The following is a 13024-nucleotide window of genomic DNA, read 5'->3' as shown; positions in this document are numbered from 1 at the left end:
ATTAATTGTCATTAAGTGGAAATGTGAATGTCCCATCATTCATCATTGTGAAAATAAAACCTTTTCTTCTTTGTCATAATTTTAGAACACAGAAACAAAACAATTAGCGGCGGATAGAATGAAGGCCTGCCCCTCTTTTGTAGCAATAAGAATGCATACGTCTGCATGTAACCGTCAAGTGCTGCAATCAGTGCAGAGTGTCTCTAGTGCTTATTTCTAGGTGTTGATGAATTCAGATGCTTTGACGAATTCTTTAAACTTTGTATTGTTACAGAAAAGCATGAAATAAAGCATACTGCACCATGTTACTCCACCAGAAGCTAATATATTCTTTTCTACATTTGTGGATCGTTGGAGAGGACTCAGCTAAAATCTATTTTTTTTTCATCATGAGGTTAAGAAGTGAACATTTTAGTGTTTTTTGTGTGGATATTTAAATGAGATGCTAAATCAGAACATTTACGTTAAGAGGCAGCAATTTTTATGTGTATACATGCAAAAGGTTTGTAGGTGAGTAGGCATGTGCTATGGAACTTGCAAGGTACGGCACATGTAACAGATGCACAGTCTTCATAATGCTACCATAGCACGACTTGGGCCTACAAATATCGAGAGCCACCAAGGAGTGAGAGGGTACCTAACACCCATAGTCTACGAGTTCTCAGACTTCTCAAATGAATCTGCCAATGAAGATGTTGCAGAAAAAAACTAATTATAGCGGGAATTTTATTTTACATCAGGGCTGAACTGAGGAACACAAATCCTAATTGCAGATAATCTACCACGAAGTCTTCAGGAGTTAATAGTTCTCCGTCAGTGAAGAAAAGAAATAAAGGCTTATTCCTTAGTTCACTAGTTCACATTCACTAGTGATGCCTTTGTGCAAAAGTAATGTTTTAGCGACGTGCTTTGGGATTGATGTCACTCTAATCAAACAGGAGTGCTACTGTAATCCTTTTAATACTAGTTCACATTAGAAAATTATGGCTTCTGACAGTGCACACAATTTTTTGGGATAAGAAATTGTCTATTTTCAGAGAGTGATTTAGCAAAAAAGTAAGGAACACAGCTTATCTCTCTTTTTTACTCACAGCTGTAAAGCTGAGGTGGAAAATTTAACAAGAACGTGATCCCAAATTATGAAATATGAACATTACTTTGAGGTCAGAGAGACTTACTGGTCAATAGTAGATGTTGGGTGTAGGTGACAGAGTTTCCGTGTGGAGTTAAAAGAAAGAAATGCTAGCAAGTGATTTTCAGTGAGAAAATATAAAACTTTCTTAAATAACCCTGTAACAACCGTGCATATCAAAAGAAGTAGAAACTCAACCATCCTCAAAGCTTTAGACCTTGCAAGCGCAATGGAAAGTGCTATATGATGGCATATTTAAGCTGAGTTATTTTAGGTGGATCTAAAAGATAGTTTCACAAGCAATGTTTATATGTGGATTTGCACATGTCCAAATTGCACTCTATCAATGCAAGTTTGTTTAGACTCATAAAATCGACCAGATTAGGTTTGTGACTTGCTTTAGAGTATGCTTGAATTGGACATGGCCATCATATTGTAGTTTTGGATTTAGAAAGCCCTATCAAGCAAGAGAGGTTGGAAAAATACCTGTTTGACGAATCCATGTGAAGGAAAGAATGAAGTTAATGGAACAAAGAGCATGAAGAAATCAATATCCTTGCAGCTAGTGAATAAACCCTCAACAGGAACTGTAAAAGATGTACCAATGTGCAAACATAACTGCGTCTTCAAAACACCACCCAATGCTAAACAATGTAGGCATGATTCCCAAAGATGTTGCTGTGACTTTGTCATATTGTACTCTTTTCTTGCTCCTGAATTCTAGGAGTAAGCCAACAAAACTCCAGGCTTACTTCTGGAATTTAGGAATAAGCCAGGGAGTACTAGAAGGGTAAGTCACACCAGCTCATACCAAAATATTTGTGAATCCGTCCCTCTCTGTGTATTGTTTTTGGAGCACAACATGAATGGAAGCTGTCTCAAGAAGGATTGTACACAAAATGTGTTAAGTACCTGGCAGCACTCCAAGCCACTGATAAGGTGTGAAGCTTCTGGACCAGATGCAAATAGGGCGAACCAAAGAAATGAAACATGAAAACAACTCGAGAAGTATTGAATAAGTGACGTATTACAATATAGTAGGTAACAGGACGCATAGCACTCCATCTAATACAGCAGACAGCCACACCCATAAGAAATTATGCAAAATTTCCTTGAAGGCAATTAATGCCAGATTTTACTTACAGGGTCTCCATATGCAGGAGTTAGCTCTAAGTTAAACTAACTAGAATTGCCAGGCCACACAAATATATTAAAGGCATATGTGGCCTGCACTTTGTATCTGAAGATTAGAAAACAAAATGAAAAAGAAAAGAGAATGGGGCAGTGGTGTGACAGGACCCCATGCATAAACTTCTGGGCATGTCCAAGTGATGTCATTTGTAATGTCAATAATGATGCCATGTGACATCACGAATAGGGCATGAGAGTTATGTTTTCATACTTAATCATAACTGGCCAATAGAAACTATTTAATTCGGGATACTGATTTTTTTCATATGTTTCATATACTATCGTAGACCGCTGCTGAGGCCTATATCAGTCATTACACATCCTCATCAAGTTATAGGCCAGAGTCGCAGGTGAGTGATTGTGATGTTAGAACATTCCTTCTGCTGAGAGTAGAATTTTCTAAATTAGACAGAAAAAATATAAAGGACAAACAATAACATTTTAGCGCAGAAGATGCTTACCAGCTATGGTGCGTTCTCTATTATTACATTATCTACAGTGGCACCCCCAAGATACCAAAATTCGAATATACTTTTACTAACAATCACAGTCTTAATGTAGAGTCAACCATGAAGCTCGTGATTTTCAAGAAAATGAAAGCCTGTAGGCAAAGTGTGAGTATCAACATTCAGATCTGCGCGGTTGGTGTGGACCTGTGTTGGTGTTTGTTCTGAATTCATCCGTGTTTCACGGTTTAACTAGCGAGGTGATAAAAGCAACAGGGCCAAGATGTCCATCCTAACTTGCTATTTGAAAAGTTTATTTTCGGCTGTGCGCATTTGGCAGTGAGGGCTTGAATTTGTTGGTAGCTGAAGCTTGAACCGCTCCTTCTTTGCCTGTAGTGAATTAATGATGTGAATGCCTAAGCAGCCGTCAGATTCATAAATCACCTGAAATGAGTGGGGTAATACACAGAAGTCTTTTCCTTTTGTTTAGCAATTTATCATTTCTCGTGCACATTAATAAACAGAGCTCCCCTGAGGTAAGCGGCTGGAAGACACATTTTTCTTCCTAATTTTCTTCAATTGTAGTCAGTTCATCACAGGTGGGGAGTGAAGGCCTGTATCGGAGGCAGTTACAGGTTCGTCGCAGTCCGTCATTGTTGAGAAATAATTTGGTTCTTCTTGTGGCCGACCTATGACCATGTTCTTCTTGCTTGACAGGCTCCAGGTTCCCTAGCCCTCGGTTGTCAGCAAGGCCAAGTCGAAAGCGGACCCTCTCCATATCGCCTCTCTCTGATCACAGTTTCGACCTCCAGACGATGATTCGGACATCTCCCAACTCCTTGGTCACTCTTCTCAATTCCTCACGCAGCAGCTCCTCAGCCAGTGGCTCTTACGGTCACTTATCTGCAAGTGCGATCAGGTGGGCGCTTGAATCATTTGCAACTATTTTAAAAACATTGTTACAGTTCCTTATGCGGAAAACAGAACCTTTCGGCAGATGATTACTTGGCAAGTGCTTCAGATGGTTGCAAGTTGTTCTCGATCAAAAACACACATTGATAAAAAATAATTTTTACAATTTGCAAAATAATTTTTCAGATATTTTTTAAAGTGACCTCCATCAATATTTCTTCTGTCCTACTCCATTCCTTGTGCTTCCTTTTGGTTTTTGATTAATTGAGGTGTTAGTAGTGGACTATCTCGCCCTCATTTGTGTTGGAACTTTGCATTTTATCACATTTTCCCCTTCAACCAGACACTCCTTTGTAATGCAGTTCAGCTGAAAAATCCCAATTTTGAGATTTGCCTGTGAAACATATGATCATTTTTTTAAACAAAAAAAGAAAAACAATTAAACTTTTTTTTAGGTTTCAGGGTCGGTGTATTGTATTTTTAGAACTATACTTCTATTTAAGGTGATAAATTGGCTTAAGATAATAATTACCTGCCTGAAAATAACGATTTAAGTTTTGTCAATGTATACTAAAATGTATATTGCCCATTACATTGTTAGCCTGCACCTATTCCAAGTTTTTTTTGATTATCACTCCAAATAATTGATTGAAGTCCCTGCAGAACCTTCATATGGTCTATGTTTTAAAATCCTTTCAACATTAGCAGAACAGTAAAGTGCCAGCAGGCATCTGTCACAAGTTTTACATGGTGCTTGGGTGCCAGTTTTGGTGCAAGCACTAAACATACCACAGTCCATTTCACGTGTTATAAGGACTCTCAAGTCTGTTGTGACTTCTACTTTCGTTCTTGTGCCGTGGATGGCATTTTATTAATTTACCAGAAGGCCTCTCACCACTCTTTCAAACTGGCTCATCCTGCTTCGTCTGATATCTTCTGGGTGCAGATGTGCATAGAAATATGGAGAGTAATGAACAGTGTGTAAAAAAAACAATATGAAGCTAATAAAGTGTGGCAAATGTTTCTTCAATCTCTTTAATGGGTACCGGCCACAACACATTGGTTATTAATGCAGTCTCTCCTCTCATCATCAGTATATCAATTCGGCCACTACTCTGTTCTTGCAATATACTTCAACTTTTCTGCTGACAAGGCTTTGATAGCACCAGGATAAACAAATACATGAAAAGTGAAGCATTTAGCTCTTTATAATTTTGCATTGAAACTGCTTTACCTTAAAGGCAATGAAAAAGTGGCATGGACATGGTTCTCGTTGTAAAAAAAAAAGTTGGGTTGTTCTTAGTAAAAAAAAAAATCACAAATTAACTTTTGTATAATAATATAATAAGAGGAGAGTGGTCATATAGTGCATGATGGTATGTACTGTTGAAGCACAAAGCCACAGTAGACTCTGGTTTACATATTTATTTAGAGGCAAGTCACACCTATCCTTTTCACTTGTTTGTACCAAAGTAAGGATGTACTTCTGTCCTTGGGCTCTCACCAAAATAAGGTTTGTACCTCATGTCAATCAAAGAATTCCTGGGTTTCTCACATCAGTGCTCATTGTCATCTGTTATATATGCAGGATGACTGAGAAAGTCAAGGAAATGAAAGGGTGGATGATTGCTTTCTTCAAATTGATGCCAAGAAGGGGAAGGATTTCCCAGAAAAGCTTAACATAGCAAACGAAGGGGGCAGAGGTTTTAGCAATATAGTCACAGAATGAGCAATGTGAGTCAAAGAGAAACACGAGCTTGCAGACAGTGGAAGAAGGAGATGGTAAGAGCCTTATTAATGAGGACAAAATGGTAGGAGTACCTCCAACAAGTAAGTGTTCAGTTTTCTCTGAATTCATTTTGAGCCCAGTGGTCACACCTGAGAGACATTGTTTGAAACTGTCACTAGTGATATTTGAGTTGCTGGCTAGCCTAAGAAGAATAAGAGTATCAGCAGCAAAGGATGTGAGCTGGAGGCCATGAGATGTATTCATTTGGGCCAAAGGGATGACATAAATATTTAAAAAGTGTGGCTTAAGCGGAGCTTTGGAGGACACCACGGGAAAGAGGTTTGAATTTGGAACAAAAAGGGAGGAGGAGAACAGCTTGTGAGTGGTCGGTTAAACCAGGCCAAAGCAGACCAGGAATCTGTTGGAGACAAGGAATCACTAGAGGATGGGACACAATTTCATAGGCAGATGATAAGGAAAGTAGAATCAGGGCTGCATTTCTGTCCTGATTTTAGACCATGCAGAGTTTACCAACAGCTTTAAGAAGAGCAGTTTCCATTTTGTGGAGTTGATAAAAACCAGATTGAGAAGTACCCAAGAGAGAGTGAGCTTCCAGGGGTGAGTAGGGAAGTCCATTGAGGTATTTTTCAAGAGTTTGGTAAGGCACAAAATAGGCACATTTTCATGATATTTAATAAAGACAAGAAGGATCCACAGTGGATTTTTTAGAAGGTAGACAATGAGAGATGACATCCAATTAGAGGGAAAGGCAGTAGTGAGCATAGAGGCATTACAAAGTTTGCATGAGCAAAGGAAGAATAGTATTGGTCATGTTGCTGATGATGGGGTGGCAAGGATTTAGTGGGAGTCTAGGCCTGACAAAGGTCAACAGAGTAGCTGGGGCATTAGTGCAGAATAGAGAGTACTCGGAGAGATGAGTGAGGGAAGGAATGGGTTAAGGGATGAGTAAGAGGGACAGAGGTAGGGATGGAAGGAATCACAGGAGTATGGGCAAGTGACGACTGAGGGAAGAACACAGAGTGCAGGTCAGGAAAGGGAAAACGAGTGGGAGGATTATAGAAATCGTCAATGATGTTAGAGATTTTGTTGATGAAAAATTCAGCGAGAAACTCTTAAGGAATGGAGAGGTTCCTACATTGTGGGGAAGATAAGATCACGATCGCTGGGCAAAACGTCCTAAGCAATCCTGCTAGCATTAGTAATAAATCTGCATAGAAGTCGTGACTGACAAAAGACATTGAAAAGTGATAGATGTTTAATCTAGAAATGTTCTGAGGGGCTCTGCAGCTATGTCATATTCAGATGTTAAGCCATGTTCCTAAATAACAAATTTCAGCGGAGATAATATGCCTGCTTCCTACACGTAATTTAATCCTACACCTCTGTCTCATTTTATTGTTCATTCTGTTTCATAAGGTAGTTGTGGAAGTGTTAGTTCAACCTAAGCGTTTGACCCTCGTGTATGCCTTACACATTTTCCGCTTCTGATCTGTAATCCAAACCTTGTAGGATACAATATATGTGGTTCATCTGTAGTTTACAGGGACTTAGTTGGTTCCTACCTCCTTATCTGTAAGCACATGACTCCATCCCCCTCTTACCCAGAGTTGAGGCATACAGAAAATGAACTGGCACTTTCCATCCTTGGCAGATATTTGAAAACCCAGCTATCCCTCTAACTTTTTTTTTATTTGACTCTGCACCGCTTTCTGTTGCCTCTTGGCTAAGTGTGCCTTATCATGTCATACACTAAACGTGTTTTGGGGTTTTAGAATATTTAATTTTGGAGCTTGAATCTTTTCTGGATTCTTGTGCTGTGTATTAGTCAGCCATCTAGTATTTGGGTCCAGAATTGTGTCTTCTTTATTCTTTTTTCTTTTAATTTAAAGCCAACTCGCTTAAAATGATGACAAGATTGAGGACTGCTCGTCAGCTGTGGCAAGACACACATACTATTTACTTAGTTTCTTTAACACATGTTTTACAAGGTGAAACTTATCTTAATTGAATTTAGAAACCAATAAGTGATGCTGGTCACCACCCAGATGTGCACTCCAGTGCCAGTATTTAAAAACATCCTTGGTGTAAGCTTCGTGTGTCTTTTTAACTGTCTAACATTATCAGTCTTAAGGTCCTTCAGTGACTGAAGGAGTATCATAACCTGCCACGCAGCAGGTATTCATGTGTGCCTTTCTCCTGTTCCATTCTAGACTCCATTTGCGACACCAGCTTATTCTGTGGCACCACAGCTTTTAAAGTCAATGCTGTTCTGCTACAAGAAACACGGTCCTCCAGTTAGCCCAACCAACAGATGTTACCAATTCTTTGCGTGTTGGTGATTTCCCCCATACTACTGCTAGGTAGATTTTTTCCTTTATACATTCAGGGTGAGGCATTCGACCTTATGCCCCTATGCAGCCTAGGTATGATCAAGTTGTCCTTAGAGCCCTCCATGGACCTAGCGGAGATGCCAGTCTCTTGCCCCATATTTGTATAGCCCTGCTTTCTTCATTTCGAAGTATATCTCACGCTAGTCGGTTGTACGAACTGTATGTAAAAAGAGAAGCAGCGTTGACTAATAGCTCATCGGATAAAAGGAAAGTAAGAGAAACTGGAAGCAATTTTCCTGACTTTGAATGCCAGCTTGGTTGTTGAACAGCCTAGCCACAATGTTTGTCTTTGATTACCATGTCTGTTTTTCTTAAAGTCAGTTACAACTTGATATGCCAATGCAGTTGCAGTCCAGCTCAGCTCCCTTCTGTAGAGTTCTGTAGAGATAGCTTTTTGCTTCTAAATTTTAAACCGTTTGAAACATGCTAAGGCTGATGCTCAATGCTTTTTCCATGTTTAAGTGGGACATTACTGGAATAAGTCATAATGTATGCACGTGTATATTATGTATACCATACAGGCTATGAAACATGCCTAATGCATGCTTGGTTTGTACATGTGTAGGTTGCACAACTTATGTGCATCCTTAAGTACACACAGAAAATAATTTAAATAAGATAAGTGGACATTGCCACAGAGAAAGTCGAACGAGCCAGAAGGGACATCCAATAGAAATGAAGACAACATCCAGACAGTTCATCTTCGTTGTTATTCTTAAAGACATTGCAATGCACTATCCCAAATAGTGCTTTTTCGGAGGCTGTCTGTAGAATTGGGAGCAATGTACATTTTATAGCAAACTGGATTACAAAAAAAGAGAATTTTTTTTTTAGTTGTAAACCACCATTTCCTTTACATTGCGCACAGGTACAGTCAGAAATGCACAAACGTATTTTAATATTGCACGTAAATGACACCATGCTTGATTTGCGCATGTACCGGAAGTAGATATATGTCAAAGACAGAGAGGTTTAAATAAGCTCCAGGCGTAGGCATGAAATATGTATCTCGTATATTTGTGTGTGTGCATACACCTACATAGGTGTGTGTTTGTGTGTAAGTGTAGGTGTTTAGCTGTCATGAGTGATGCTGGTTTTGAACCGAAAAACGTTTAGGAATTTTGCTATCAAGCCAGCCAGCCGTCCATTTTGACTTGGACTCCTCTCTTTGCCGTCGCCTTTTCTAAATTGAGCACTGTTAGCCAGTCATCAGTACCTTGTGTTTGATAACTGCAGGAATAGGCTATTTCTATTTTTTGCACATAATGTCTGCCTGAAAAAGTGGAAGACTTGGCCCATGACATGAAGTTGTGCAAGAACTATGCACATTATGCTAGACAGATTGTAGAGGGATAGATAAAATGATATTATTCAGTATGGTAGAGGAGATGTCTGCGTAAAATGCAAAGTTTATGTGTAGCAAGAGTAACTGAACAGATTCAGCACATTGCAGAAAACTGAGTGGGAGGAGGTAGGATAGTTTTCAGGCTAACTTGCGAACAAAATAGCTGCATTGGTGCATTAGAGAAAAGGCACATACGTCTCCGATATTCTGGCACGATAGACTTTAGAAATATAACTGGACCCGCGAAAAAAAGTGGACTCAAACACAAACAATAATAATCAACCTATCCCACACTCAGCTCAGCGCACACACCTGGGATGAAGTTCAGTGGTGGATGATATACCTACATGACAACTGAAACGAAAGAATTCAGTTCATAACCCATATTTTCACCGTGTCCCCAAGCAAATCACTGTGGTCCTAATTCACAAATTGTGTGGAAGAAAATTCATCTCGATATAATCTGAATTGTAGTGTATTTCCAACTTAACGTGTGACTTGATCCTGAATGTCTGGGAGCAAGTCACACTTTCTAATGGAAAAAAGCAATGTTAATCAATCCTTCAGCAACAAACAAAACTCAAATACTCTTATATAATCCCCGTACATGTGAGCGTATTATTGATGTTAAATGATTCATTCATATTGAGACTCTGCAAAAGTGTAATTGTGTCATACCATACCCCAATATGACATGGAATGTTTTAAGGTCTTCAATTGCATTCGCCAAAGTGTGAAACATGCCTGTGAGACACTAGTAATTTGTGGTCACTTTTGATTTACAGTAGTAACAGCCTTTAGACTGAGACTTAGAGGAGGAAAGTCCTGGTAATCCTGTTCCAGCCCATAGTTGCACAGTTCACTGAGCATTGTATCTAATAGCTCACGAGTGAGCGACCACGCTAAGCTCCAGCATTGCCGAATCAGATTGTTTCATAGTAAAGCTTCAACATACTAAGTAAATTACCTACGAGGATGTGTGTGGAGGAACACCTTCCATACCATTAAATAGTGGTTTAGAGGACATCGGCTTAACATAATTTTGACTTCAAAAGATCCCAGATCCATGCCCTGCTTTTTGTGATTCGCTAGAACAAACATTGTGCACAATAAATAGTCGAGTATATCTGCTAAAAATGAATTGACATCTGATATCTCTTTGAATAGCTTTGGTTTTCATTTTATATTATGTGTTTGGAACAGCTATTCAACTCTGTTCAGACGTGTTCTTACTTGTATTTCTCGTAGTGGCAGTATGTCATTTCTGTACACACAGTTTTGTGTCTCAAATTTGTGAGCAGGTTCTTTGCCTCTTCATTTTACATACTTAGGGACATATTTCTGAGAGGTTTTTGCTGCTGCAGCGTCCCTTTTTGGTAACACTTTGGTGGCGCAAGCCTCTCAACCATATATCTGTGTGGCCACGCAAAGTCACTTTGCACGGCCTCATAGATATGGAGTAAGACAAAGCAGCGCAAATAGCTGTGTTGCCTTGTTCTGCTCCAGGGAAGTGTTCCATCGGCATTGTGATGGGTTTTCCCACACAACACCCATGGATTGTGATGCTGCCCCAGATTTTCTCAGTCACGGAACCTTGGGTCAGCGTCAAAAACGTACTCCTCCCCAGAGCATATTTTCATTTCTCCTTGTTTTTTCCTCTTTGCACGTGTGTTGTATTCAGCAGCACACACAGAAAGAGGAAAACTCCTCTCTAGGTTGTTTTTGTGCAGGAAAGTGCCCCTTCCTGCACAAAAACGATCCTTCATTCATTGCAGGAACCCTTGCACCGCAGTACAAGGGTGCCTGTGTTGGAGCTAGGCAGCCAATTGTTCGCCAGTGCAAAGGAAGGACAGGAATACACTGTGTTTCATGAGTACGGTGCTTTCCTTTCACATTGGCGTAGGGTAGCGCAACAAGATGACTTGTGGTGCTGCCCTACACCAATTCCCTTTACATATGGGCCTTTGTTTCTCAAGTAGTGGAATGTGTGGATGAATCTTCAACAGTAGAGATGGTGGGAGAGAGTTTCAGGATATTAACTCCTTTAGCATAACATTAAGATAGTTGACTTGGATATGTCTAATACTTCTATGCATGTGAAAAATGTTCTTGTTTCCAAACTGGGGAGAGCAAAGAACCACATAGTTATGCCCTGTGTCCTGTTGTTTCTCAGAGGCTGCTCTCCGATACCACTCCCAGTATCAAAAAAGACATCAGCGATTTGAAAACTATCATAAACGAGAGGTACATATAAAAAGCCTTAACAATTTCCGTGGGATAATAGAAATGTATTACTGTGCTGGAACATGGCACCATCTTGAAAGATAGTTTCATGGCTTCTAAATTTGTTATTAAAATTATATAATTGTTCATGGTACATCAGAAAGAGCCTAGTTGTTTTAAATTCCCTAAATCCCGAATGCCTGCAAATTATATTATGCAGCTTCTCATGCAGTAATATCACTGTAACTTCATTCATATATAACCAGGGACTCATGTTGACCAGTAGAGAGCTACTTAAAATACCCAAGAACATCATTTAGAGTTTAGCATACAAGGTGCTCCATCACAAATGGACGGAGTTCCCTGTCTGGCAAACTTTCTATTGTAAGTCAAGAGGACTGTCAGCTTTCGTCAGCGTGCCCCTGTTGGCTCTGTCAAAGTAAAGCTTACTCCGATGGACTGATGGAGTGCTGGCTGTCAGAGAAAAGGCGTTACACTACCCACCCTATTTAAGGCTGTGAGTATGATTCTCTGTTTTTTTTTGTCCATCACAGAAAACCAGGCAGTGATGAACAGGAACATTAAAATAGTGACCTCCTCACCCAGGAAAAAAACAGTCCTTGATTGGGGGATCATTATGCATTTGATGTTTAAAAACAAGTTTTCACATCTAGATTTATTCTTTAAAAACAAAAAGTTTGATGGGCAGCCATCAAAACTGACGATGGCTTTCCAACAAATTTTAAGCACCTCCAAAGGAACCATGGTGATATGGTTTTCTCTGAAGGCCCAGAGATCACTGCTGGGCCAGTGGTGATCTCTAAATGTGCTGGCCGACTGTGAGGGTGGACATTTATATGTAAAAAACTGTAGTCATGTTGGTTAAACACCAAGGCTTTCCTATCAGTTGGTATTGATTCCAAACAACAGCATAGTAGTAGCAGTTATTAGTCATGGCTACATCAAAATGGCATCCCTGAGAGAACCCAGTCAAACACTGATTACAATTTATTTTATGTATGTGTTATTTGTATATTGCAAATCAAGCCAAAAGGCAGCAGATCTCTGTACAGAGTTGATGGCAGAGATACAAACAGTGAGTAAATCTCTGCAGGGTAACTGGATTCTGAGAAGGGAGGTGCACTATTTATTGTGTCACAGTGTGGTGTCCTTTGAAGGAATATATCTTCAGCTTTTTTGTAAATTGAGGAAGGGTAGAGTCGTATAGTGAAAGAAAAAAGTAGGCAACATCTGGAATGACATTCCTGTATGCAAGAGGCATACAGGAATGTCATTCTAGATGTTGCCTACTTTTTTCTTTCACTATTCATCTCCAGTCTCATCTGATTGCATCCAGGACTATAGCCACCAGAAACGCTGAGCTTGTCACCAGATAGACTGGAGGGCAATTGTGATAGCCTGTTTAACAATGGATTTATCAGGTGGTATCCCCAGTACAATTTACACCAGTTTTATTGTCTCTTTACCCAAGACGTTGAATGACTGAAATTCCAGTTTTAGCGGAGATTATTTTGCTCTCTGTCTATTGCTGAAGATTTTAAAGGTTGATGACTTGTCCCACCCTTGGCCCCCCCGAGCCTCTTCTTCCCTGCTAAGGAAATAGGGTTAGGGAAA

The 13024-nt window shown here is 39.7% G+C and overlaps 1 protein-coding gene across 7 annotated transcripts in view; it reads left to right on the top strand.

Moving 5' to 3' along the window:
* The window catches only part of GLI3 (GLI family zinc finger 3), a 380984-nt gene that overhangs the window by 282486 nt on the left and 85474 nt on the right, over window positions 1-13024 (top strand). For all 7 annotated transcript variants that reach the window (XM_069215944.1, XM_069215967.1, XM_069215953.1 and 4 more), the window contains one exon: window positions 3487-3688. In XM_069215944.1, coding sequence (XP_069072045.1) covers window positions 3487-3688 — 202 coding nt within the window. The remainder of the gene's footprint in view (window positions 1-3486; window positions 3689-13024) is intronic.

This window comes from Pleurodeles waltl, chromosome 2_1, assembly GCF_031143425.1.
Source record: "Pleurodeles waltl isolate 20211129_DDA chromosome 2_1, aPleWal1.hap1.20221129, whole genome shotgun sequence".
NCBI lineage: Eukaryota > Metazoa > Chordata > Amphibia > Caudata > Salamandridae > Pleurodeles > Pleurodeles waltl.
This window is presented reverse-complemented; position numbering and strand designations above follow the sequence as displayed.